Raw genomic sequence first — 26,317 nt, forward strand, 5'->3', positions numbered from 1 at the left:
GAGAGAGTGAGGGAGGACAAGGACTAAAGCTCTCTTCTTTCTTTCTATCTAGAGGGATGCACGACACATAGCTCTCTTCCCCTCTTATTTTCCTCAAGCATATGAGTGAGGAGTGACTTATGTGGATCATGCAACAATGCTTAATGAAATATGCAACTACAATGTGGTAAGTTCGATAAGCTTTCTCACAACAACTACCACAAGTCAATCTATTATCCAACAAGTGATAGGCTAGTTTGTTGTGTTTTATGCATGTAAGTAAACTAGGTGAGAGATATCACTGACTTTATGAGTCGAACCCATAAGGATGCATCCAATGATCCCACTTTGACCTCTTGTGTTGCAACAAATAGCCATATATGACATCTTAGTATACTCCATCATGCATATGCTAGATTACATCTCCATATGATTGGTCAAAGCACTCCTATGTTTCAAACTTAATTTTGCTTAACTAGTCATCTCCCTACAACATTGCACATTTGCAAAGCTAATAACTTCAAATCCAATTATTAACTTTTGCTAATGTAAATAAATATTTTTTTCTTGCATCACTTTCTATATTTTGACTATTGGGATTGATCATAATCATGTTCTATTTGTGATGTACTAGACCTTCAATGTACAATCCTCCTATTTTTTATCCATCCATTTATTTCCATGATACAAATGGTACCCAAGAGATGCATCGCAAGCACCTCCTCAATGAACACTCTAGTCATGTCAACTCAAGCCACCTACGTAGTTACAAACTAAACTCTATTTTCGGTGGATTGACCATGGCCTTGTTTTACATTATAGGATGAGGTGTAAAAAGGGGATATCATAAATAACTAGAGCTTTACCTAATGTAAAGATAAAACTAGTATTTAATACCTCTTTATTCCTAAGGCATCGCTAGGGAAAGACCAATATTAAATGCTAGCTTAGGACTTGGACCCTTGTAAAGGTAATGACTTTGAATTCTTACTAAGATATAAGTACTCCCTTTGGAGCAACTATGTCTTAAATATGACTACTCTCTTGTAGACATAATCACTTTAATTTCTTACTCAGATATAGCTAATCCCTAAACAACAACAAGTCTTAGATATGACTACTCCCTTATAGACATAATGATTTTAATTTTCTAAGTCTTAGATATGTCTACTCCCTTATAAACATAATGATTTTAAATTTTTACCTAGATATTATGACTAATCCATTTGGAAGAACAATAAGTTTTAGACATGGATTGGAAGTTACAATGAGAAGTTGCACTCAATTGCACATATGAGAACCTAAGAGGTAGCTAACCCTATCCTTTTAGGGCTAAGCATTGAAAAATTCTAGAGAAGGACCAATATAAGGGGAAGAGACTTATGAAAACTATGTATGGCAATTATTTTTATTAGGACTACAAAAACACATTATCAATTATCTTCTTTGACAGATGATTTTTGATGCAAGGAAGTGCTTAAAAATAGTCAAAAATTTTGAATTTCAGGGAAAAAATAGACTTCGTCGAAGGTGGCAGTTGTAATCGGTACGATTTTAAGCGGCAATGCTCGAAAGTGCTTAAAAGACCCGCTGGACGACAATTGGTGAATTTTCATATTTTTTTGGCATGTCAGACGAGACCCTGGGAGATGCCCGACAGTGGAGGACTTCAAGACGAACTACCAAAATTTTACAGACTTCAAATTGGACATCGGACGAGGAAACGGGAGTGCCCGGGAGGCCAAGGTCAAAGGGCAAGTGAGAATGGACTTTAAAAGTCCCAAAAGTCATGACTTTTCGGGGCTCCCTTTGGGGCCCCCTCAATTTTTGGAAATCGTTTGGGGGGGGGGGGGGGGGGGGTTTCAAGTGTGAGCAGGGAGAAGGCACCATTTTTCAACACTTGATGGAGAGGGGGCTATGGGGCCTGAAAACAACCCCCCCAACTGATCTTATGCCTGGTCTACGCTTAATATTCGCTCCCTATCGCTTGCTTTCGTCCGTGGAATGGCTGCCCAGTTGTGGAGATGCAGATCTAGTCTTTCTCTCTCCTGCATAGAGGCACTTCATGTGGCAAGCTCTATGCTGAAATGCATGGCTGGTTGGTCGATACATAGACCCAATTAATTATTCAAAAAACCTGAAATACGCAAAAAGGCAGTATGCTCTATTTTATGAAAGAATTTTGCTTGTTTTTTATCATTCATGGTCTAAATGGTGTGTGCATGGGCTAAAATTTTATTTGAATGTTCCTTGCATTATGTTTGAGGGCTACAATCACTGTTATGTAGAACCCATGTTGATTTACAACAATTATAAATTTACAAAATCTGAAAAAACACTAATTTTGATAAAAATTGATAGTCTCTTTGATTTTGAGTGGGGAAAAATGAGTGGATATGGGATAAAATAAGGAAAAATGTTGAGTTTCAGTTCCAATGATCAGTCATTAAAAAAAACTAGAAAATTCCTATTTTCTATTAAAAATAAATAGAAAAATAGAGAAAAATAAAAAAAAAGGGTTTCTTGCGTTCGAAAAAAATAAAAAACTAAGATCTATGTATGTGAATGTCTGACGAGGCTAAAGCATGAGGTTAAGCCTCAGTTTGGCCCTTGTCCTTTGTGTTAAAGTGTGTATTTATTGCTTTTACATTTAAAAAAATGACATAAAAACCCTCTACACCTATGCACCGCAGCAAAATTTAAACAGTGAGGGAAAGAATGATGTTATACAATAGTTTAAGCGCTGAAATAACACAAAGTGTGATTTTTCTCTTTATACATAACATTTAGGATGCGGTTTATTTAGAAATAATGGATCTAGTAGCACGAGGTTTGCCTTGGTGCTAGGTTCCTACAATGCAGCATTGCGTATTAGTGGAAATTCATTAAAAGGGTTGTTTTTGCACGACACGTAGGCTGATTTTAAACCATAATTGTTTGTGCACAATAAAGCATACACCATTGCATGAATCATACACATGGTATCTATTACTAGCATGCATAGCAATTCAATTGGTTGAATTTTAAATAACCCACTCTAAAGAGAGTAAGGCACCCAAGCTATAGGTCTAGACGATGGGTCCAAGGGGACAAGTAAGTGAGGATTGGTACATTCCTGGAACGATATAATATTATACCAAGAGCGGAGTCTATTTTGTATGTGTTATATGTGTTAATGACGCATCGAGGGGCCAATCCCCAAGGTGTAGGAGGGTCGCAATGGGGCCGCGAAAATCAGCGTGTGTAGGGTCTCCCTATGAGGAGTCTGAGAAGGTTAAGGGTTGGACTATAAACACAATACAAACGCAAAATGTACGTACGATAGCAGGGCAATGTGTCCTGTAGACACTCCTGACCGCAAGACTGTGGGGTTGTCTTGTGCATGCTAGAGGTCCGGCTAGTGCTATAGCCAGTGCCGGCCCATTTTAGGTCCCATCAGTGGTGCGCCTACCGAGAGCCGCCAACAAGTGGTGGTTCTCGAATCTAGGGTTTTTAGGGACCAAATATTCGGTTTATGTCCTCTGACAAGGACTGTCAAGCCGAAATACAAAAAGCTGAACGTGCTGAGAGGGCTAGATATCGGTTGGAGATTGTAAGACGCTATTCTCCTCAAAGGAGCAATCCATTACGCATAAGTAGTAGTGGTTCTACTAACCTAAGTGTTACAAGTAGCTATTCGAGTGCAAGTGGAAGTCTTAGTATTTTCCTATTTCCAGTTAATCAACCCACAACAAGCGGGGGTGTAGTTGCATCTACACAATTCCCATTGTCAATCTGATTGTAGCCATGGCACAACCCATCGCAATTCCAGCAGGGACACCGGATTTACCGGCATTAGGAGCACCTTTGCCCATTTTCCATGGGTTAGCAGAAGAAGATGGAGAACTCCATATTAAGGAGTTTCAAATACTCATGTTCAACTGTCGGATCCAAGATGAAGGACACCTAATGATGTTCTTCAACATGACGTTAAAAGGAAGAGTGACAGTGTGGTATCATGGTCTAGAAGTCGGAACCATAACTAGCAGTGCCCAATTCTTTATACATTTCCATAGAGAGTTTGCTCCTGAGAAGGGTGGACAGTATTGGTTGCGTATCTTGAATGTAACACGCTAATAGCCAAATGAGAATGTCCAGGCCTATGCCAAGAAACTAAAGCAAGTTCTTCGCAAACTTAATACTTATATTTCCATTCCAGCGGTTGCACACTTGCAATATTTCCTACATGGATTGGATTTTAATATCCAAGTGCAACTTAGTAGTGTCGCTTTGGCTGACATTGGCACTGTTATTACCCAAGCAGAAGGAGTAGAGTTGCGCTTGCAAGCGGCTTATGCAGCAATGATAAATTGGAATGGTAATAATTTGGCCTTGACCAATGGGAGCCAAGGGGACCCTATGTCAAATGCAAATGGGAGAATGAGTATCATGCCAAATTTGCCTATGTTACTCGCTCCTTCTAGCATGACTATGCCTATGGCTAGTCAGACGGGCCCACTAAGTGGTGAAAGCCAAACAATGAATCCTAATGTTATCCCAGTAAGTCAACGGCCAATTCCTAATCAAGTAGTTAGGCCGATGGGATGACAGATAGATGATCGCGGCTATGAGTCAAGTGCCTCTAACATCCTCGGCGAAGTTAAAGACATGATGAAGCACTATACCGATATGATTTTTAAACAATACAGACAAATAGCTGTGGACGTCAATTTTCTTAAGAAGCAGCATAATTTGATAGGGAGTCGACGCCCTAAGGAGGGTGTCCCCTTAAAATTCAACTGTAAGTGGTGTGGTGGCCAACATTTCCCTAGGAATTGTCCAAATGTTAAATGCGATATTTGCGGAAAGTCTAGCCGCTTAGCTACTACCTGTTGAAGTAAGATCAGTTCTCTCCAACAAGGGAGTAAACAACCAAGTCCATTTAACCATCGTGCACAAGGGAATAATCTCCAACAAGATGAGGGACCAAGATAAATACTGCAATGAGGAAAGGCTACTGTAGAGGAGTTGCCTCATGGCAGTGGAGTCAGCCTTATTGAGGCCGTACGTGTTAATGATGCTGAAACTTCTAATCTGCGAGCCGTAACAAGAGGTCAAAAGATCAAAGAGGGTGACAAAGGAATTGTAAAACCTGTCGAGGGAAGTCCTAAGCAAGATGCTAGGGAAAAGCAAGTCCTGAATCCTGATATGGAAGGTGGACCTTTAAGACCTGTTGGTAGTAAAGTTGATCCCGAGAAGGATAAAGAATTGCCAAGAAATAAGGTAAAGGCTAAAAAAGAGGCACCAAAGCCGATTGAAAGACCAAAGGAGAGAATGGTTTGGCGCAAGAAGAGAACTTTGGCTAACTACCACAACTTTAACCTAGCAAGTTCTCTTTGCGAAGTTAAACCATATGTGAATCTCCTGCAATTGATTAAACTATCTCCAGGAGTACAGAAGGAATTCAAAAAAATCTTGCGTATAGGGTATATTGTAGAACCTTTGGGCATAGCTAGAGTGGAAGAAGATTGGTTCAATCATGCTAAAAAGCATTGCCCTAGGGTTTGAGCGTATGTGGATGGAATATTAGTGGAGCACACTATTATGGACACTGGATCCTCCGTCAATATCATGAGTTTAGATTTGATGGAGAGGTTAGATCTAGAGATCCAAAAAGACAGCTCCACGCTTCTTAGGATGGCTGATGATAGTCTAAGACAACTGGAAGGTTGCATCACTAAAGTCCACGTTACAGTTGCGAGCGTGGAATGCTATATGGACTATAGGGTGATAAGGTTTGCAGGACGTCCTAGCTATCAACTTTTTCTAGGCAGGCCATGGATTCTACGGACAGACTGTCAAGTCGACATACCCGCTGGTCGAGTGATTCTAGGTCGAGGTGCCTAGCGTATAATAGTGGATGCTTACCCTGAGTCTCCTCAGAGTGAGAGAGCTCCATTATCCTCCACTGAACTGGAAACAATAGATGATCCATCTAGTAGTGAGACATCATTGAGCGATGGATCTAAAGAAGGGTCCACTACAGAGAATATTTATCATATAACCTTGAATGAACCGATAGAGCCTCAAGATCGAATAAGAGATGCAGACGTTATTGAGTTGGATCTTGGCACGCCTAATGATTCGCGGCCAATCAAATTAGGTTCCATGCTCAGTTCGGCAGAGAACTATGTATCCCTGATTCAGGAGTTCCGCGACATCTTTGCTTGGAGCTATGACGAACTTAGGGGTATTCCTCCCAGTTTGACTGTGCATACCATTCCTATAAAGGAAGGTACATGCCCTGTACGTCAGAAAGTAAGGCGTATGCCTTTTGAGCTAAGGGACGGGCTGTTTGAAAAGCTTCAGAAGTTGCGGAAGGTAGGTTTGATCTTCCCAGTTCAGTATAATGAATTGTGTTCGCCAATGGTGATTAGAAATACGAAGAATAATCAAATACGTATTTGTATAGACTTTAGAGAGCTAAATAAACAAACCGTTAAAGATTACTACCCGTTGCCGTTTATTGACTAAATTTTGGATCAATTTGAAGGTAGGGAAATATATTCTTTCATGGATTGCTTTGTAGGGTATAACCAAATGATGATTACTGAGCAAGACAAGCTGAAAATGACAGTTATCACTGTCTTCGGTACCTTTGCATACCATGTGATGACATTTGGGTTATGTAGTGCACCTGGTTCGTGGCAAAGAACAGCCGACAAGACCTTTGGTGACATCTCCCCAGAGGAGTTGAAAGTTCTCACCTAGTAGAAGCTCCTAGTTGAGTTGTCCTTAATTAGATAGGTAGTTCAGACCACCACTTAGGATGACCTCTTTGCTTGTTCTTTTTAGCTTGGCTATATTGGAGCATTTGGTTAGCGACTAGCTTGGGTTTTCTGTCAGATTATGCTAGACCTACTCCTCATGGAATCATGCCTTGGTTATGACAGGGGGTAGGGTGAGAGCTATGATGTGTTTTGTTGGTATTTAATTTGTATCAGCTTGATGCTCTTTGTGGTTGTGTTTGTGTGTAGATATGTTCGTGGGATTCGACGGGCTGAGTCGCCCTATCTCATGGTCGCCAATGACAGATGATTGTTTATGTTGAGAAGTGCTTAAAAATAGCCAAAATTTTTGAATTTCAGGGAAAAAATAGACTTCTCGAAGACGACAGTTGCAATCAATACGATTTTAAGTGGCAATGCCTGAAAGTGCTTAAAAGACCCACTGGACGATAGTTGGTGAATTTTCATATTTTTTGGCGTGTCAGACGAGACCCTAGGAGATCCTCGGCAGTGGAGGACTTCAAGACGAACAGCCATAATTTTTCAGACTTCAAATTGGACACTGGATGAGGAAATGGGAGTGCTCAAGAGGCCAAGGCCAAAGGGTAAGTGAGAATAGACTTTAAAAGTCCCAAAAGTCGTGCCTTTTGGGGGGCCCCTTAATTTTTGGAAATTGTGGGGAGGGGAGGGGGTATTTTTTTTAGGCGTGAGCAGGGAGAAGACGCCATTTTTCAACGCTTGATGGAGAGGGGGCTATGGGGCCTGAAAACAACCCCCCCAACTAATCTCATGCCTGGTCTACACTCAATCTTCGCTCCCTATCGCTTGCTTCCGCGCGTGGAATGGCTACCCGGTTTGTGGAGATGCAGATCTAGTCTTTCTCTTTCCTGCATAGAGACACTTTATGTGGCAAGATCTATGCTAAAATCCATGGCTGGTTGGTCGATACACAGTCCCAGTTAACTATTCAAAAAACCCAAAACATGCAAAAAGGCGGTATGCTCTATTTTATGAAAGAATTTTGCTTGTTTTTATCGTTCATGGTCTAAATGGTGTGCGCATGGGCTGAAATTTTATTTGAATGTTCCTTGCATTATTTTTGAGATCTAAAATCACTATTATGTAGAATCCGTATTGATTTACAGCAATTATAAAATTTTTAAAATTTTAAAAAACACTAATTTTGATGAAAATTGATAGTTTCTTTGATTTTGAGTGGGTAAAAATGAGTGGACATGGGATAAAATAAGGAAAAATGCTAAGTTTTAGTTCTAATGATCAGTCATCAGAAAAAAACTTGCAAAATATCAAATTTCTATTAAAAATAAATAGAAAAATAGAGAAAATGAAAAAAAAAAAGAGTTTCTTACGTTCGAAAAAAATGGAAAAATAAGATATATGTATGTGAATGTGTGACAGGGCTGAAGCATGAGGTTAAGCCTCAGTTTGGCTCTTTTTCTTTGTGTTAAAGTGCATATTTATTGCTTTTACATACAAAAAAATGACATAAAAACCCTCTACACCTATGCACCGTAGCAAAATTTAAACGGTGAGGGAGAGAATGATGTTATACAATAGTTTAAGCACTGAAATAACACAAAGTCAGATTTTTCTCTTTATGCATAACATTTAAGATGCGGTTTATTTAGAAATAATGGATCTAACAGCACGAGGTTTGCCTTGGTGCTAGGTTCCTACAACGTAGCATTGCGTATTAGCGGAAATTCATTAAAAGGGCTGTTTTTGCATGACACGTATGCTGATTTTAAACCATAATTGTTTGTGCACAATAAAGCATACACCATTGCATGAATCATACACATGATATCTATTATTAGCATGCATAACAATTGGTTGAATTTTAAATGTTCCACGTTCGAGAGAGTAAGGCACCCAAGTTGTAGGTCTAGACGGTGGGTCCAAGGGGACAAGTAAGCGAGGACTGGTACATTCTTGAAATGATATAATATTGGTACCAAGAGTGGAGTCTATTTCGTATGTGTTATATGTGCTAGCAATGCATCGAGGGGCGAACCCCCAAGGCGTAGGAGTGTCGCAATAGTGGGGCCGCGGCAATCAGGAGAGGGGTGCCTCATATGTTGTTCTACGTGGTGAATTACACCAAAATGTGTAGGGTCTCCCTATGAGGAGTCTGAGAAGGTTAAGGGTTGGACTATAAACACGATACAAACGCAAAATATACGTACAATGGCAGGGCAATGTGTCCTGTAGACGCTCCTGACCGTGAGGTCGTGGGGTTGTCTTGTGCATGTTAGAGGTCCGGCTAGTGCTATAGCCAGTGTTGGCCCATTTTAGGTCCCATCATTCTTTTAGGTTTAGCTAGTTGCGCATGGCCATAGGGCCATGGGGGCTTGGTATTGGAGTGCAAGGCCCAAGTGATCTCCAAGGTGAGAGCAAGTTATTGTCGGGACCATTCTAAGTCTTGACACCATATAAACCCTTGGTTGGTTGGTCAAAGATAAATTCCACAAAGGCAAAATCGAGGATGTCAATTTGTCCAATTTTAATAGTATATGATATTGATTTTATTTGTAGACAACACTAATACAATAAACTAGAATGAAGAGAAATACATGGCTAATCTTTGGTCCAAATTTTTTGTCATGTCCTTATAATCTAAAATTAATCACATCAAGAATGGTACCAAATTCCTCCTCGAAGAGTTCCCTCAATGGTTGATTTTTTGGAATGTTAAGAGTTGCATCGTGGAAGAGTGTGCACAAGAGGGAGAAGAGAGCTCACAAAGTATAAGAAGAAGATCTTTCTTTTACAGTTGCTCATGAAGTACAACTAGTACAATCTCTCTTCTACACTGAGAGTAATTCTTAGGGTTGTTTATATAGCTACTGGATGAGCTAGCATTAGGGTTTCCCCTGTCCTCTTGTCCATTCACACCTCATCTTCCCTCATGCACCCTTGCTTGCATAGGGTTCTCATGCTATACTTCTAACACCCCCCCCCCCCCCCCCTCCCCAGCACCATGCCAAGGTGGTGTTGGATTACATAGCATACAAATGTTTCCCACTTGAATCAATCAATGGGATGCCTTTATAATGTAGGCTACAAGGATGTTTATGGAAAGATGATAAAAAGAATACTAAAAAAGGCACTCACCAGGTGCTTTGGAGACATAATTGGCCTCCAATTCTTTTAGTGCTTTAGAGGAGTCAGGACATTTATTGGTGTTATGTCCTGTTTGCTTGCATTTGTTGCACTTCATCTTGTTGGGATATTTTTTATAGTAGTAGCTGCTTACAATATGTCCCTTTTTATTGCAAAAGAGACATTTGGTAGAAATGATATGGACTAAGAGTCGATCACACATTGTTAAGGTAGATGCTAAGCTAGTGTTGCATTCCTTTTGATTTCTTTTCTCCTCGTCCAAACAAGATTGAATGAGACCTTCAAGTGTAGGGTTTGGTACATTTGTTAGAGCAGTTACAAGAGTTGGGAAGATTTTTTGTACAACTTTTAAAAGTATTGCAATGGCATCTTCTTCAACAAACGGATTCATCCAGGTGCAACATTATTATGGCTTGGTGGGGCTCTTTCATCATCTTCTACATCTATAGGATTGGATGGGTCAATGACCTTGGTCCCTTTGATTTTATATTTCACTAATACATACCATGGATGGAAATCTTTCCCATCAAACTTGTGGATTTGAGGCTTTACATCTACATAGGCCATGATAGGAAGGTCTTATTGATTGCATAGGGCAATGGGAATGTCTAATCCTGGAGGTCAATAAGAGCAAAAGTAAAAATGATGTTCAAATCAAATAGGCTAAAAGTGATTTAGAGTCGCATTAAGAAATCAACAAGACAACATTTGGAGAGGAACATGTGTCTATAATTTTACACATGGCCTTACAAAGTCACTTAATAGGAGAAGCAGTTAATACTTGTGCTAAAATTGCTAAATGGCACTCATATCTTAGTCTTAGCATTTAGATTTTTGATTATAATGAGCAGCAAGTAATGATTGAGAAATGTAGCATTAATGCTTACAAACACTCATCTCATAGTTTATGCCTCACTTAAGATGTGAAATGTGGGTCTCTTGATAGACTTATTGATGTCCACCAAGTGTGTCCAACCCGGAGAGGGAGCTTTTAGATCAGCAATAAACTCCAAAGAAGATTAATTAGTGATTAGAATCACTATTAGTGACTTTCAAGATGATTAAAGTTGAAATGAGAAAGCTTGAAGCTTTTTGGCTATGGCTATCATATGAAGACTAACAGTTAGGGTTTTACTTATTGTGAGTAGCAGAGAAGGAATTTTGGGAAACCTTTTAGGTTAATTTTGAATAAGAGCTAGAATTTGGATTCCTAAATTGGCTCAATGTAAGCTTAATCAAGTTCCTCTTGCTCAAAGTCTAGTTGTAAGGGCCAAGCTACATGCAAGTCCCTTGATTTGCAGATGCAACTCTAAGTAAGGGAGTGAAGCATCTCAATGCAAGTTTTAGTTTTTTGGAACATGCAGTCAACAAAGTGTCATAAGGGCACAAGAAGGATAGAGAAAGCTTGAAGTGAATGAGAGAGAACATTAAGAAGGAGAGCGAATTTGAAAAGAGAAACGAATCTCAAAATGCCATGTCATGTTAACATAAAAAAGTGAACGGAGTACCCCCCTTCCTCATTTTGAGAGGGCACTCTGTCAACTAGCCTGAGCCATGAATTTGTCAGAAATACACCATTTATATGCAATCAACTTCAACTTCATCGACTCGCATTGGTCAAATCGATTGGCGTGTGTCTTGGCTCTAAGATAGATATGTAGCTTTCACCCAACTTCCAAGAAAGGGCTAAAAGTCCTTGAGATGTCTCTACCTCTTCTTTTCTCATGAATCACGATATATGAGAGAGAGAGGCAAGGATGTTGACTTGTAGAAGATGTGCTGGGGGTGTCATGTGAGGGTGTTATTGTGTCATGAGAGAGAGAGAGAGAGAGAGGGAATCCAATTTGAATTTGAAAAGAGAGGGAAGAGGAGGATTAAACTCTTGTAGAGAAGGATTGGGTTCTTGGAATTTCGATTCTCATGGAATGGAATATAATGTTTTTCAAAAATCTCATGAGAAGAGCCTGTCGGGAGTGGGGGCCACACTGCGCGTCTGGGCAGACTATCCCGTGTTAAAAATGTCTGCGCTGGTAAATTAGCTGCTAAATAATAAAATAAATAAAATCCAGAAAATCGTAAGACACTATCCTAATGTTTTGAAAAAAAAATTTGATTCCCTTCTTCCCCCCTTGCGCCTTCTCCCCTCCCCCCCTTCTCAGAGCGCTCTGCCTCTCTCTCATACGTTCGGGTCATTCTGCCATAGCCACAGATAGACACACACACACACACACACACACACACACACACACACACACACACTCACTCTCTCTCTCTCTCTCTCTCTCTCTCTCTCTCTCTCTCTCTCTCATCGTACCCGACTCTCCATTTTACCCCTAATCAGTTCTACAGCCAGACACGGCTGGTGCTTGCTATGGATGACTCTAACTCTGCAATAAGCTGCCATCGCCAAGCATTCGAGCTGAGTTCCCTGGAGAATACCTGACTCGCGCTTCTGTGCTTTTTGCCTCTCTTTCGTGTAAGTCTATTCCGTCACCCTGGTACATTTCTTGAAGAGTAACAGCACGCCATAGCTTCGGGCTTCGGGTGATACATAAATGCGTGAGTTTTAATTCTAGTGCTCATAAATTCTCAAACATATTTTGAAAAAACCAATGGACCCTGCGCTCCTTTAAACACCTCAGTGCATTCGTCATTTCGTCTTCAATGTGTGTCGTTTGAAACAAGGGCTGTGCAAAACCGTTGTATCAGCAGGGCTCTTCATTTTTTCTGCCCCATATTTCATGTCAGCTGTCTTATGGAGTAGCGTCTGTCAGTGAGTCTGGAGGTCAGTAGCTGGCAATGGGAGCTTCATCCAAATGGTTTAAGGCATTCTTGGGAGCAAAGAAGCTGAGCAGAAGCTCATCAGTGGACAAAGAAGAGGATGTAAGTCTGGAGTACATGACATTTTCACGTAGATTTTGCGACATTAACATGCCTTTTATGTGTTCAACATTGCTGTCTTTAGCTTGGATAGGACTTGACATGCCAAACAATGAGTGATATATTGCATTACTAGTAGATAACTTGGTTCAAAGACCTTGCTACCAGCTGATTGTCTTCTTGCATGTCCTATCAGAAGAAACCCTCATACGAGAAGTCCAGGAGATGGGGCTTGTGGAAGCATGGCGGAGACAAAGGCCGGTGCTCACCCAAATGGCAGGAAAGGCATGAAGCTCAGCTGGACGATCGATTGGATCATAATGCAGGTGTCATGGATTATGGAGATGTAACTGTAGGTGGTCGTGGCCATGTGTCGCTGCAGAGCATGCGAGAAGAGTGGGCAGCAGTTCGGATTCAAACAGCATTCAGAGGGTTCCTGGTTTGTCCTCTTCTCTGTGCAAGGATTTGGCATTTTCTTGAGTTAAAATCTTCCTTCAAGTGGTGAAAACATCTATAACTGTATGATCACTGGTGAGTTTAGATTTACAAATGTAAGAATGGACTAAAGCTAGATCCCTGAATCTACAAAGATGTAAGCTCAAACTATAGCCTATACAAGGGCAATTATAAATTTCTTTTCTACCAAAATCTTGGATGAGTCTTTGGATCTAGAAGGATCATTTCAATATCTGTCTCATTCATACTTAAAGATATCAATTTGAACTTATGATCACAAATCCCATAAAAGGAAGCTAAACTTGAGGGCTTTGCTTCTGTCCTGGAACCTGGGTCGTGTCATAAATGGAGCTCAAAAGTCGACCACCCACTGAACGTGTCTGCACAAAGGGGAGGCAAATGTCAAATGTGACTCATGCTGATAAGAGGGCGAGGGGCTAAAATGTCAAATGCATGTTGTACTTCCCCCTTTTGCAGGCCAGAAGAGCCTTGAAGGCGCTGAAGGGTTTGGTGAGGCTGCAAGCTCTTGTGCGAGGACATCAGGTCAGTGTTCACTGTCCACTGTTAAACAGCAAAAATCGTGCCAGTACTTTCGAAAGTGCAGAAACATGTAGGGTGACTTGTCTCGTGTCAATTAAGCTTCCCAAGATTTCGAATGAAGTTTTAGACAAATCCCCACATCATGCCCACATTGTGAATTATGACAAAATCATGGACTTCTGCCCAGGAGGGATTGCATACCTAGCTAGGTGTGGTTGGGGGCTGCTGGCCTGGGGTGCAGGACTGGAAGGCCCCTGCCCCCAGCTGCCGCTAGTTAGGTATGTGGTGCCTTCTGACCAGAAGCTCAAGATGTCGAACATTGCCAGGAAAAACAAGGTAAAAGAGCCCCTTTTCCCACATGTGAAAAGGTTAAAAGGTCTTTGTGATGTCATCTTCGTGGGTTTAAAAATTGTTTTGTTTTGTTGGAATTGAGTTGTCAGGTGAGGAGGCAGGCAGCCATGACACTTCGGTGCATGCAAGCCCTGGTAAGGGTGCAAGCTCGCGTCCGAGCCCGCCGTGTGCGGATGTCAGAGGAAGGCCTGGCCGTACAGCAAAGAGTGAATGAACGAAGGCTGCTGGAAGCCCAGCTGCGTGCCTCTGAGGTGTGGACTTTTAATCCTAGTCTTATTTTTCCCTCAAATTTACTCAGTTTACTCTCTTTACCTTAGCTCTACTTTTTGAGATTATACCGAGACTAGATCGTCGCAGTATTACCCATGTCTCGCATCTCTTGTTTTTCTTTGGTGGGGGTTCCGTTTCCCATAGTTTTGGTAATCCTGCACAGTCGCTTTACCATGCATCTGCATTCTGAATGGAGGTACTGTTAGCAGAAAGGCTGGTGCGATAGCCATGGCACTGTAGAAGAAATTCATGCCAAGCTTCAGCAGAAGCAAGATGGAGCCATCAAAAGGGACAGAGCGATGGCTTATGCTTTATCTCATCAAGTAAGTTCTGTTACAGTTACGCTCTTTCATCATACACTCACAATAAGTTTTGGACAAATTCCTACTATAATTCTCATATTGTCAATTATGACAATATCACAACCTTCTGTGAGGGAGGCACTGCAAGCCTAGCTAGGTGCGGTTGGGGGGCAGGTCGCAGCCCCCCTCCCCTAACAGCACCTAGCTAGGTATGTGGTGCCTCCACAGTAGAAGCTCATGAAGTTAAACACGGGGGCGGGGGGGGGGGAAACAAGGTTAAAGAGCCCCTTTATCACAACCTTCTGTGAGGGAGGCACTGCAAGCCTTGCTAGGTGCGGTTGGGGGGCAGGTCGCAGGCCCCCTCCCCTAACAGCACCTAGCTAGGTATGTGGTGCCTCCACAGTAGAAGCTCATGAAGTTAAACACGGGGGGGGGGGGGGCGGAACAAGGTTAAAGAGCCCCTTTTCCCACATTGGAAAATGTCACAAGGTCTTTGTGCACTCCTAGGGTGTTTAACCATTCTTTGGGTTACTTTTTTTGGTGTTTCAGTGGAGGCCTAAATCTCTAGCGGATGGCCGAGTGTGCATGAGCTTTGAGCCTGACAAATCCCACTGGGGATGGAGCTGGCTGGAAAGATGGATGGCTGCTAAGCCATGGGAGAACCGCCCGACCAGAGAGTGTCTGAAAGATGACTCAGAGACGTTCTCTTCAAAGAGCTATGAGGATGCTCTAGAGATGCAGAGGGCATGGGAAAGGGGCCAAGTGAAGGTCAGGAGGAATAAAGTGAGTACAAGGGTAGTACCCCCCAGGTTTCCATCATCAGGCCCACTCAGTCATCATCATCATTATCATTATCATCATCCTCAGCACCACCAGCAACAGCCATACACGGGCTTAATGCACACAACACCCAGGTCTTCTGTCTTGAGTTCGGATCTGCATGACGGCAGCAGTCCAAGTACTTCAAGCAAAGGCACAACCACACCCACTTCTCGTGGTTGTGTCATGTCAACCTCTCATTGCTCCACCTCTCACATGGCATCTGATGATACCCACCATCATTCATCGGCATTGCCTGGCTACATGGTTGCCACCCAATCAGCTCTGGCAAAATGCCGTACTCCGCTCAAGCTCAAGCCCACCTTTGATGAGCTTAGTTTGAAGAGAAGCTGTGTTCTCTCTGAATGTGAAGGTAGTTCTTAGATCCCTGCCCAGCAACTCAGTGGAGGAAACAGGTAAATTTGATTAAAAGCAGGGAAACGATTCTCATTGAAATTAGCCACAAAGAGAAGAGCTGGCTCATCTTTGAAGCTATATAGGAGTCTGCACATACTTGCATGGGCAACCTAGCTTTCATGCATGGTTACTCGTGGTCTGCTATTACTCATGAAAATTTTTGTGCTTTGTGTTCAAGCTTACAAGACCTATGAGGAACTTCTGCTGTAAACCTGGAAATGGCAAGGAAAGTATGCCAACCATTGTGCCATGGGCTTTATGATTGACCTTATTATAACGGGGAGTCTGCAATGCGAAACTCTTTGTTCGTGTTGAACTTAATAGTGACGAGATGAAGCTGGGGGACTTGACAGACATGTGGTCATCCAGCATGTGTTATCATGATAATCCTAACAAGCTAGGTATCTTGCTGGCTTAGCATTGAGACTAGATAACAAGCATCGATTCTGCAGATCTTTTAGCATAATAAGTTTCTTGAAATGCTGCAAAGAGCATTGCAAGATGTGGGCAGAAAGACCTTGCGCGGTGTTTCAGAAACGGCATATATTTTGGCTCCACCGATGGTAAGAGCTCATTTGGTTCGTTTTTTCTCCTGTTTGGGGAGTTGCTCCGATGCTTAAGCAAGGGAATGTTGCCATTGAGGGACATTGCTTAAAGTCTTTCAAGAATTGATACCATCAAGTTGGACTATATGCATCCTATCAGTTTGGAGAGAATAGTATTTGGAGCTATGAGGTTTTTTGTAGATGCATGTTGCTTGCTAGCTTCAATAGCGTTAACAACATTTATGTGACACATGCATGCACGCATGTACGAACACACACACACACACACACACACACACACACACACACTCTCTCTCTCTCTCTCAAAAAAAAAAAGAAAAAAAGTATATTCAATGTACTAGCAAATTACACTACACCATGCAATATCATAGAAAAGTTGAAAAAGTAGAAATCATTAGGTTATGTTAGGGTCATAAAGTTATAGTACCTTCTATAATCCTGTGAGTTAGTTTTTATTTGTGTTGGTGGAACCCCCAAGTGGATTGTAAAACATTGAGTTATGTTGTTTTGTCTTATGCTCCTTTGAGGTGTCTTAAGAGATGTTAGTATCACACACACACACACACACACACACACACTCTCTCTCTCTCTCTCTCTCTCTCTCTCTCTCTCACATGAATGACTTATTTTTTATTGTAAAGTTCTATGACAAATTGAGATTGTGTTATACTTTTGGTTTTGAAGTTGGAAAATTTGCTCATAATAATTAGTTATTTTGGTCTCAAATGACAAGGCTTTTGGATGGAGGGTCATAATGGGAGCTTATGTTTAAAAAAAGTTGAGTTAACAGGCATCTTTGATGGTAAATGCATTTTTGCAAGATGAGACTCAAACATCTTTTTTGGGATAGTTGCCTTGTTATGAAGTGTACCATCTTGCCACATATAAGACATCAAGAATGTAACTTGGAAAGTGTGCAATTTTGTATACTTGGCATGCTTAAGTGCCAATGCAAGTGTCTAGGGTCTCTATGCTTCCAAAAAGGTAGATCTTATAAAAAATTATATCGTATATTGGGTAGACTTGATGGTAGGGTGTTATTATTTTGTTTTTAAAGCTTTTTATTACACATTGCAAGCATTGGTCTACCATCCTTAGAAATGGGAAATGTTATTACAAATGAAGTTGCAATAGCACAAATTGTGCTTGTAAAACTTGGTTATTTAAAGCAATAAGATCCAATAGAGTTTTAAATTGACATCTCTAAAGCCCATTTGCATCTAGCCTTCAAAATTGTTTGCTAGTGAAAAGATTTTTTGAAGCCTATTATAGCCTTTGTGTTATAATACTATCTTGATTGCTAAGCAATCCAAATATACCAAGCATTATCTTGATTGCTAAGCAATCTAGGTATGCCAAATTGCATGTTTTTTAAGTGGCATTCTTGGAATCTTCTATGGTAAGATGAGGCTCTAGGCTTGCATAGCAAGGAAATTGTCCCAGAAAAGTTTGAGTCTTGCTATTAAAGAGTTTTGTTTTCCATATATGCATTTGCCCTTAGAGATGCCTTTATACATGAGCCTTTTGTAATAATCAAGGTCCACGTCACTACCCTCCCAACAAAGACCTTGTTACTTAAAGATAAATGTAAAATTTGAGTGAACAAATGTGTAAATTGATTTTGATATAGATTGATGCTCTAGTTCTTGCACACTAACTCATTTGTTAACTCAAATCCCTTGGAAGATCCAAAATTTTTGAGTCCAAGATCTCAATTAATAAGATTTGGGTATCTTCAATTGTTTAATAACCTTGTTATATGAATTTCATTGTTGTGACCTAAATGGCCCCTTAATTTGTAGCTAAATCACCTTTTAAGGAATTTTAGATGACTTTTATATTTTAGCAATCCTTTGGGCTTCTTTTAATTTAATTGCTTGTTTAATTCAATGCTTAGCTTTTAAAGGCATCTTGAGCTTAAAATCTTTGCATTCTTAAGAATATGTGTAATGTTTTGTAAACCATTGTCCATTTTGCATTCTATAGATAATCATTTTGAAAAGTTCTAATGGTTAAAAGAATGTGCATGTTACATAGTTCATGATGTGAGTGTGTGCACTAGCCATTGCAAAGTTCAAATGGTTAAAAGAATGTGCATGCTGCATAGTTCATGATGTTAGTGTGTGCATTAGCCATTGCAATGCTTAAACTGCCCAATTCCTTACAAGTTCCTTGCAAACTTGTTGGTGATGTTGGAAGTGAAATGGACATAAAATGTCTTTGATAATCATGCATGTTCTACAAAACTTGGTGATGTTTGTGTGCATTGGCTACTAAATCGTTCAAAGTGGCCACTTCCTTAAGTGTTCCTTTTACAAATTGGCAATGTCTAGATCCATACACTAATGAAATTTTTGTTCTATAGATCATTAAGAAAAGTTCAAATGCTTAAGAGAATGTGTGTATTGCAAAGTTAGTGATCTTAATGTGCACTAGCCATTGCAATGTTCAGAGTGGCTACTTTCCTAGTTTCTTGCAAAGTTGGAGATGCTATTTAAATAAAGTTGGGTACTTCTTTAGGTTAGTGAAATTTGTGTTTTAGATGTTTCTTGATAGAGTTGTACAATCTACTAACTATTTAATATTGAGAGAGCACTATGGTATGAGCCTATATTTTGAAATTGAGCCTCATGTTACTAAGATTTAGAAAATGGTATTGGATTTGTCTCATACCATTTAAGAAAATGAAGCTCTAGTTGATATCCATTAAGGTAGTGTAGGCCTAGTTTTAGTTAAGCCTTTCCTAGGTGCTTCATACGTAGATTTTCTTGGTGCTTCACATTGGTGTTCTCATAGTGCCAAGCATTAGGGTTTGAAAGCATGTTCCATGTGACAGAGTTTATGGGAGGTTGATATAAGAAACAAAATCCAAGCTTTGAAAGTTTTGGCAACTTAGTCTAATACCATGTGGAATGCATGAAAATGCAATATATGAGGATGTGACACTCACTGATGTATATGAAGCAAAAGACCAATATTTATGAGATCAAGCCTAAACTATATCTCTAATAAAACCTTATGACTATTTCTTAAAGTTTCTAAAAGACAAACACATTCAATGGTAATTTCTATTCACGTTAAGCCTATCGTGGTATGAATATAATCCTCACAAATTGATCCCAATAACATCACATAAAATTGACAATCTCTAAACTATATTGAGAATTGCTTTGTCTTCTCTCTCTCTCTCTCTCTCTCTCTCTCTCTCAAAATTAATAATTAATAACAAATGCATATAAATTTAAAAATAAACAGTTAAAAATATGTTAATTAAAATATAATTATACATACTTTATTTAATAAAAAATTGATATATGAATAATTAAGAGTTAGTATCCAATTCATTATATAATAGTTTTTAGTAATTATAGTATGTATATTACAACAATTGTTAAGACAAATAATGCATGAAATATAAGGTTACATAATAATAATTGGTAAAAAATAATATATTGATTAATCTTATAGATTTTAATGATATATTAGCTTATATATATAATACAATATAAGTGTGTGTGTGTGTGTGTGTGTTATATATATAAGCTAATATATCATATGTATTATTATTATTATATATAATAAATATTAATGATTATAATATATATATAATAATTAAGCATTAATATGTATTATAATAAATAGTAACCCATACGTATATGTATTGATTATTGGTTAAGTAAAATTCATATAATAACAATTAATAGTTGATGATTTATACATAATCAATGTATATAAATGTAGGTGTGTATGAATGATACATACGTACACACGCACACGCGCACGCACACAGACACATGTGCGCACACACACACACACACACACACATACACACACACACACACACACATGTACGTACACACATGTATACGTATGTATGTGTGTGTGCGCGTGCCTACTTGTGTAGTCTTGTAAATGTGTGCCCTCTCTCTCCCTCTTATTAATCTTATTTTCTCTTTTCCTTTTCTTCCTATTTGCATATGTATATATGTGTGTGGATATGTTTGTTTTGTAAGTGTGTATCTATTCTCTTTGCTTTGCTCTCTCTACATTTTTTTCCTCATATTTGTGTGGATGTGTGTTTTATAAGTGTGTATTTGTTCTCTATGCTTTGTTTTCTCCATTTTTTCTCACTCATATACATTTACATGTATATTAGCATATTTGTATATATGCATACATATGTATATGTGTGTGTTTCTACATGTATGCAATTGTACATATTGATGTGTATATATCATTTGGCTTTTTATAACAATTAAAAAAGAAATTCAATTCATTTTTTAATAGTACATGTGTATTTGTGAATGTTTTTAAAGTATATGCACATTGCATGTACATGTTCAATTATTAAAGTATCATATCATTTTGTATGTCTATAAAAAATAAATGAGAGAGAGAGAGAGAGAGAGAGAGAGAGAGAGAGAGAGAGAGAGAGAGAGAGAGAGAGAGAGAGAGAGAGAGAGAGAGACTGTTTGCATGGAGGAGGGGAAGAGAGATGGAGGGAAGTTGTTGTGATGCAGCCGCTACTAATTCTCACTGCTGTCGATCAGTTCCTGCTTCGAACAAACATGCATGTTCGATCTGCTTCTGCCACCCGGCATTGCATACCCGCTGGACCTGCGTACCCAAGTCGTAGGCCAGCAGACCAGGTATCATGCAGCTCAGACCGATGTCTGTGGTTATATCGGCTCAGACTACTGAATGAGATGAGTCTTGCATTCCTGGCCATAGCGCGCACACGGCGAAACCTGCAGTTCTTCTACATGTACGTGCTAGTTATAGCCAGTCCGATATGGTTATTAAGACCTGTCTCAGTCCATTCTGTGCTCTTCATTCCTTACTCGACCGTGATACTGTACTAGGGTCACCAATGATAGCGCCTTCCTGGATATCTCCAGAATGATGAAACGCCGATACGAGCAAGACTGCTTGCTTGTCTCGTAAGTAACCCTCTCAGGGTTTGGCATCACCATTGCCACCCGCATCTTCCTAGAGCAATACCACGCCTAAGTCGACAGACTAGGATCGCCATTTGGGCACATGTAAATCCTAGTCAATCTTGTGTATGATGAGGTTGAAACAGTCACTCATCTAATGAATACTTATATCTTGTTTGTGCAAACATGTGTCTATATACTTATTTATGTGTGTATGCATTTGTTTGTTTGTTTGTTTATTTTAACGGCCAAAGAGAGAGAGAACTTCCTCTTGCATGAATACCTCTTGCTCATAGCGGTTTGTGAAGAGGAGATGGAATGGAATGGGGATCATGATAAGGTGAAAAAATCTTGTTACACATATTGGAAGCCATCATAGCTTCTCTCCGACCCTTTGGGCTACAATTGCACATATGGATGAAATGGTACATTATTTCTCTTCTTGGTCCTTGCCTTTTCTTTCATGCACTCTCAAATAGAAGGACGTTGTAGGGAGACTAGCCTAGGTAAGAGATAAGTATCTTGTGACTTTGTAGAAGCTAGAGAAGTAAGAGTAGGTAGCACCATCACATTCCCTCCCTTGAGCTAGAATGGCAAGAACACTCTCATGTAGATCGAGATCATAAACTCAATACTTGCATGTGAGTTTATTACATGTGCTAAGACAATCACAGCTTAAACATTATTAACACAATATGCATTGATGTCAAATTATAATGTTTACTATTCCTATCTTGAGGTCCCTTGACTTTATTTTAGTCCCTACCTTGGGTTAGATGAAAATCCATTATATGTCATATGATTTGAGTCACCTTCCTCCCTTCCAAATACATCGTGATACTCCACGACGTAACTTGGCTTCTTGCTTATGGTGCACCTAACTTTCCAACCAATATCCAGCCTATGCAAGCCAAATTTCATAAAGGGAGCATTTATACAATAACCATATCTTTGTCCACATGTGATCCCTACACCTCTACTATGTCTTTGCCTTTATCCACATGTTATCCCTACCCCTCTACTATGTCTTTGTCTTTATCCACATGTTATCCCTACCTCTCTCCTACTTTCATGGGATCCACAATTAGGTGCACATAGCTTCCCTTTCTTCTATTACCCTTTCTCATCAAAATATAATAAGAACAAGGCACACACTATCAGCTTCATTGTACCTTGGCAACTCCAAGCTTAGGGATTCATCTAAAGTAAAGAATCGTACGGAGTAGTAAAAGCAAGAACACCCTAAGCAATAATAAGAGAATATGGATTTGGGATTCATTAAACCAAGCAAATTAGAAGATTTAGAAGACCCCATCAAACCCTAGGATAGCAACCCTATAATATATATAGATCATATATCACATGCAGGCACTAAATTATCAATTATAAAATATCTAGTCTAGGGAGTATGTAGAATTAGGCAAGCTCCACTATAGGTCTCAAAAAATGCTTGTTAGGAGGTCATTATGTGCAAAACCCTACTTAGGTAATGGGAATGGATTCAAGTTAAGCTTCCTTTTTTCTAGTCTTTGAGCTTGCACAAGAATGAGAAAGTGTGAGGGGATAGGGTGAAGTAGGAGGATTCTCTCTTAATTCTTCTCCTCCATCTCATAATGGCATTTTAGCCTAGGCACATTGCTTGGAACCATGGCAAGGATTGGAGATAGTTGATTGAAGAAATCCAAGCTTGGATTGCATCATTGAGAAGACATGAAGACTTTGAGGTATAAGTTTAAACTTGCCTAGTAGTAGACCATGATAGGTAGGTAGGCTTGTTGGAGTAAAAGGCCCTTGGGCTTGGTTGTGTACATTGACCACCCATATTCTTTATTCATATATATGAGATAGTGCAACAAGACTATCATACACACACACACACACATATATATATATCATTCTTGACAGCACCTACATTGTGTGTGCTCTTTTCTCCCGCATCTTCCTCTTCTCCTTCTCCATTGCCATTGCATCCCCTTCAACTAGTATCAGATCTTGATTGTGGAGCTTGGCCTCTTCAGCCCAGATTGAAGATCTAGAGCTTGAAGCTTCAATGCTAGCCATGGCTTCTTCCCCTTGAGGTAAGATTTCATCTCTTGTCTCTCCTTGGCCCTCATAGACTCTTTGCAGGTGTTCCTTGGTTTCATTGGACACATTGTATGCCCCCATTTTCCCCCTTGTCCTCATTATAACTAGCAGGCCCCACAGTAGCAGCTCATGTTTTTTTTGCGCATGTTTCAAAATCTCGCTAAAAAATCCCATTTTTTCTCATATCTCAGGCATCTGGAACCTGATTTAGGCAAGATAAGAGTCTAACTTGGGGTTTTGGCATACTTCGGACCCAATGGAGATGCTAGATCTACCAAATTCTAATCACAAAATTTTCTGCAACAGATCCGAGTTGATTTACATCAAGAAAATGCCATGCTCTTAGCTTATGTGATGCTCCTAAAGCTTGGTATTTGATGCCTATATGCTTTGGGGATGTTTGCCCAATGTTTTGAGATGCTTTTGGGGCTGAATTTGCTCAACCATTGACTGTTTTACACAGTCCACAGGCAGCCCAAAACAGGGCAGTCCCTTGTCATTACATTTTATGCTTATGCTACATGGTCATTTGATGCCCGATTATGCCCGGTTGGTTCCTACACATATGGAACATTCATGGCTGAAGCTATTTATGCTATAGTTGGGTTATGCCTATTGGTCAGAGGTGCTCTCGGCTATTTGAGGTTATGTATTGATGTATTTGGATGATGCCACGTGGTTCTTTTTGCTCATGGGATGCTTTTGAGCAAGAAGTAGAGCTCAATTATATGGTTCACAGTCAAATTTTTATTTGTAGCTGGCATTCCACTTATGACTGCTTATGCCTAGGCTACCCATGTGGGTTTATGTCTTGGTGGATACTTCTGGGCTTGGCTATAGTATGGACGATGTTTGGGCTTGACAAGACTTGCATTTGAGGACTTTTGTGAAGCAGTTGGACATTAATTTGACTTTTTCCATTACAACCTTGGATGCCACTTGGCCTTATGCTCCGATGTTATGGATCCCTGGATGTTTGCTTGATGCAGACATGTATTGAGCAGAGTTACTTCATTGTCTTGGTAGATTTTTATTGAGCTTTGTATGCTAATTGGTGCTTGGATTTATTGCAGGTTATTTTGGTCAATTAGTGGACTTTACAGTGCTTGGGCTCTGCAGTTATGGCTTTCTTGCTCCTCTGTTATCTAGCTTTTATGCTAGTTGGGCTAGTGTTGCCCGTCCATGTTAGAGAGTAGATATTATGTATGCTTACCCATCTACGGACATGGTCTACTGTTGTATACCTTACAGAGCCACTTATTTGGATGTTTTTGTATAGATGTTTGGGCTTCTCTTAGAGCTTGATTCTTGAAGGATGCTTTGCCACTTGTCGGTCTTTACTTGACTTGGATGTTCCTAGGTGGCATGATGTACTACAGAGCTATGCATATGCGTATGGTTATGGGCTGATTTCATGGCTGAATACAGTATGCTCTTATGATAGATGTCTTATGCTTTACCATATTGTGGTTGGTTATGTCATGCAGTTGGCTACGACTATTCTTCATGTGGGAGCTTTTGCATCCTTGGTTGATGCCTTTATGTCCTCTCGTTCGTTGAGGTTTCATGAGCCTTTGCAGCATGCTTCTACCACTAATGTACTTGCAGATGATTGTCTTCATGAGCAGGTTCCCTCCATTCGGATAGCCCTCAACTCCTTGAGCTTCGTGGATGCTATGGATATCCCTATTCACTATGACTTGGATTCCTTGTCGTCTTCTATAGGTTCTTTAGTTATAGATGTTGTATGCTTTCATTGTGGAAAGCTTGGGCATGTTAAAAGAAAATGTTTTAGACAGATTAGAGAGTAGCAGAGATAGAGACGGACTTGACATGAGCAGAGAGTTAGCGATGCAACAGGTGTTACCACTCTTTTTAGTGGTGAGGTACATGCATTTATCCATAAAGATGCAGTTGAGCATGTCCTCCTGTCATCTGGTTTCCCTACAGCTTCAATGATTAGGACTATGTCTTTGATTGGCTATTGGATTCTTCAGCCTCTTGTCATGTTACCCCTTATAGAGCATGGTTCTCTTCTTATAGGGAGGTTGACAAATAGATTGATTTGGGCCTTGAGCAGACTTATGCTATTGCTGGTACACAGGGGACGTACACCTAGCTTTTCCTAATTGGACTTCTCTCCATGATGTATTACATGTTCCTATGCTCAGTAAGAGCTTGATTTTTGTTAGTTAGTTGCATGATGCAGGTTACTCTGTTTCTCTTCAGGATAGGTCATGGAAGATCTGTCGTGGTTGCTTGGTTTTGGCCAGAGGTTCTAGAGTTTGTTCTCATTACCCAGTGCATGTCTCTCATGCAAGAGATTCTATGGATGCAGTTATTTGGATACCACATGCATTGTTATGGCATTATTGCCTAGGCCATATGCACCATAGAGAGATGGAGATATTGTCTCATTCAGACTCTATGCTGCCTCCTTTGCCACATGTAGATCTTGATGCTTGTCCTAATTGTACTTATGGTCCTTGTAGAGCCTCCTTGGCTCATGGCGATTGTGAGAGCATGATCCTTTAGATCTTGTCCATTGTGTAGTATATGGACATATGCCTTCCCAGTCACTTGGTAGAGCATCGTACTTTATGACCTTTGTGGATCATGCTACCCACCATATTTGGGATTTTTCCTTTGTACAGATTGAAGATGCCACAGTTATGCTTGATAGGTTTATAGATTCTGTGCTGGTTGCAGGCCTAGGTGCTTGTAGATGGATTATGAGAGTCATGCTATCTTTCCCAGCTTTCAATCCTATTGTCAATAATCTAGCATTGATTTCCTATGCCCAC

The 26,317-nt window shown here is 40.0% G+C and overlaps 1 protein-coding gene across 5 annotated transcripts; it reads left to right on the plus strand.

Moving 5' to 3' along the window:
- The first annotated feature begins 12,026 nt into the window (after positions 1–12,026).
- On the plus strand, positions 12,027–17,040 carry LOC148016417 (protein IQ-DOMAIN 6-like). Of its 5 annotated transcripts, XM_087664322.1 has the most exons (8): positions 12,027–12,366; positions 12,639–12,773; positions 12,967–13,209; positions 13,704–13,769; positions 14,207–14,368; positions 14,597–14,710; positions 15,239–15,924; positions 16,104–17,040. In XM_087664322.1, exons 2-7 carry the CDS (start codon positions 12,690–12,692, stop codon positions 15,890–15,892), a joined length of 1,323 nt encoding a protein of 440 aa, XP_087520448.1. In that variant the 5' UTR covers positions 12,027–12,366; positions 12,639–12,689; the 3' UTR covers positions 15,893–15,924; positions 16,104–17,040. The 5 variants fall into 5 exon arrangements, with proteins under 5 accessions (XP_087520448.1, XP_087520447.1, XP_087520445.1 ...); XM_087664321.1 differs by having other exon boundaries at positions 12,600–12,773; positions 15,239–17,025; XM_087664319.1 differs by having other exon boundaries at positions 15,239–17,024.
- Positions 17,041–26,317: the final 9,277 nt, after the last annotated feature.

This window comes from Lygodium microphyllum, chromosome 23 (genome assembly GCF_053477565.2).
Source record: "Lygodium microphyllum isolate KBCC chromosome 23, Lygodium_microphyllum_v1.1.10, whole genome shotgun sequence".
Lineage (NCBI taxonomy): Eukaryota > Viridiplantae > Streptophyta > Polypodiopsida > Schizaeales > Lygodiaceae > Lygodium > Lygodium microphyllum.

What these genes read in the sequence shown, in the direction of transcription:
- LOC148016417 (XM_087664322.1), top strand. Translation starts at nt 12,690, where the DNA reads ATGGGAGCTTCATCCAAATGGTTTAAGGCATTCTTGGGAGCAAAGAAG. An exon ending in CTCTTGTGCGAGGACATCAG is followed by an intron (nt 13,770 to 14,206) that starts GTCAGTGTTCAC and finishes TTGAGTTGTCAG; the next exon opens with GTGAGGAGGCAGGCAGCCAT. An exon ending in CTTATGCTTTATCTCATCAA is followed by an intron (nt 14,711 to 15,238) that starts GTAAGTTCTGTT and finishes TTGGTGTTTCAG; the next exon opens with TGGAGGCCTAAATCTCTAGC.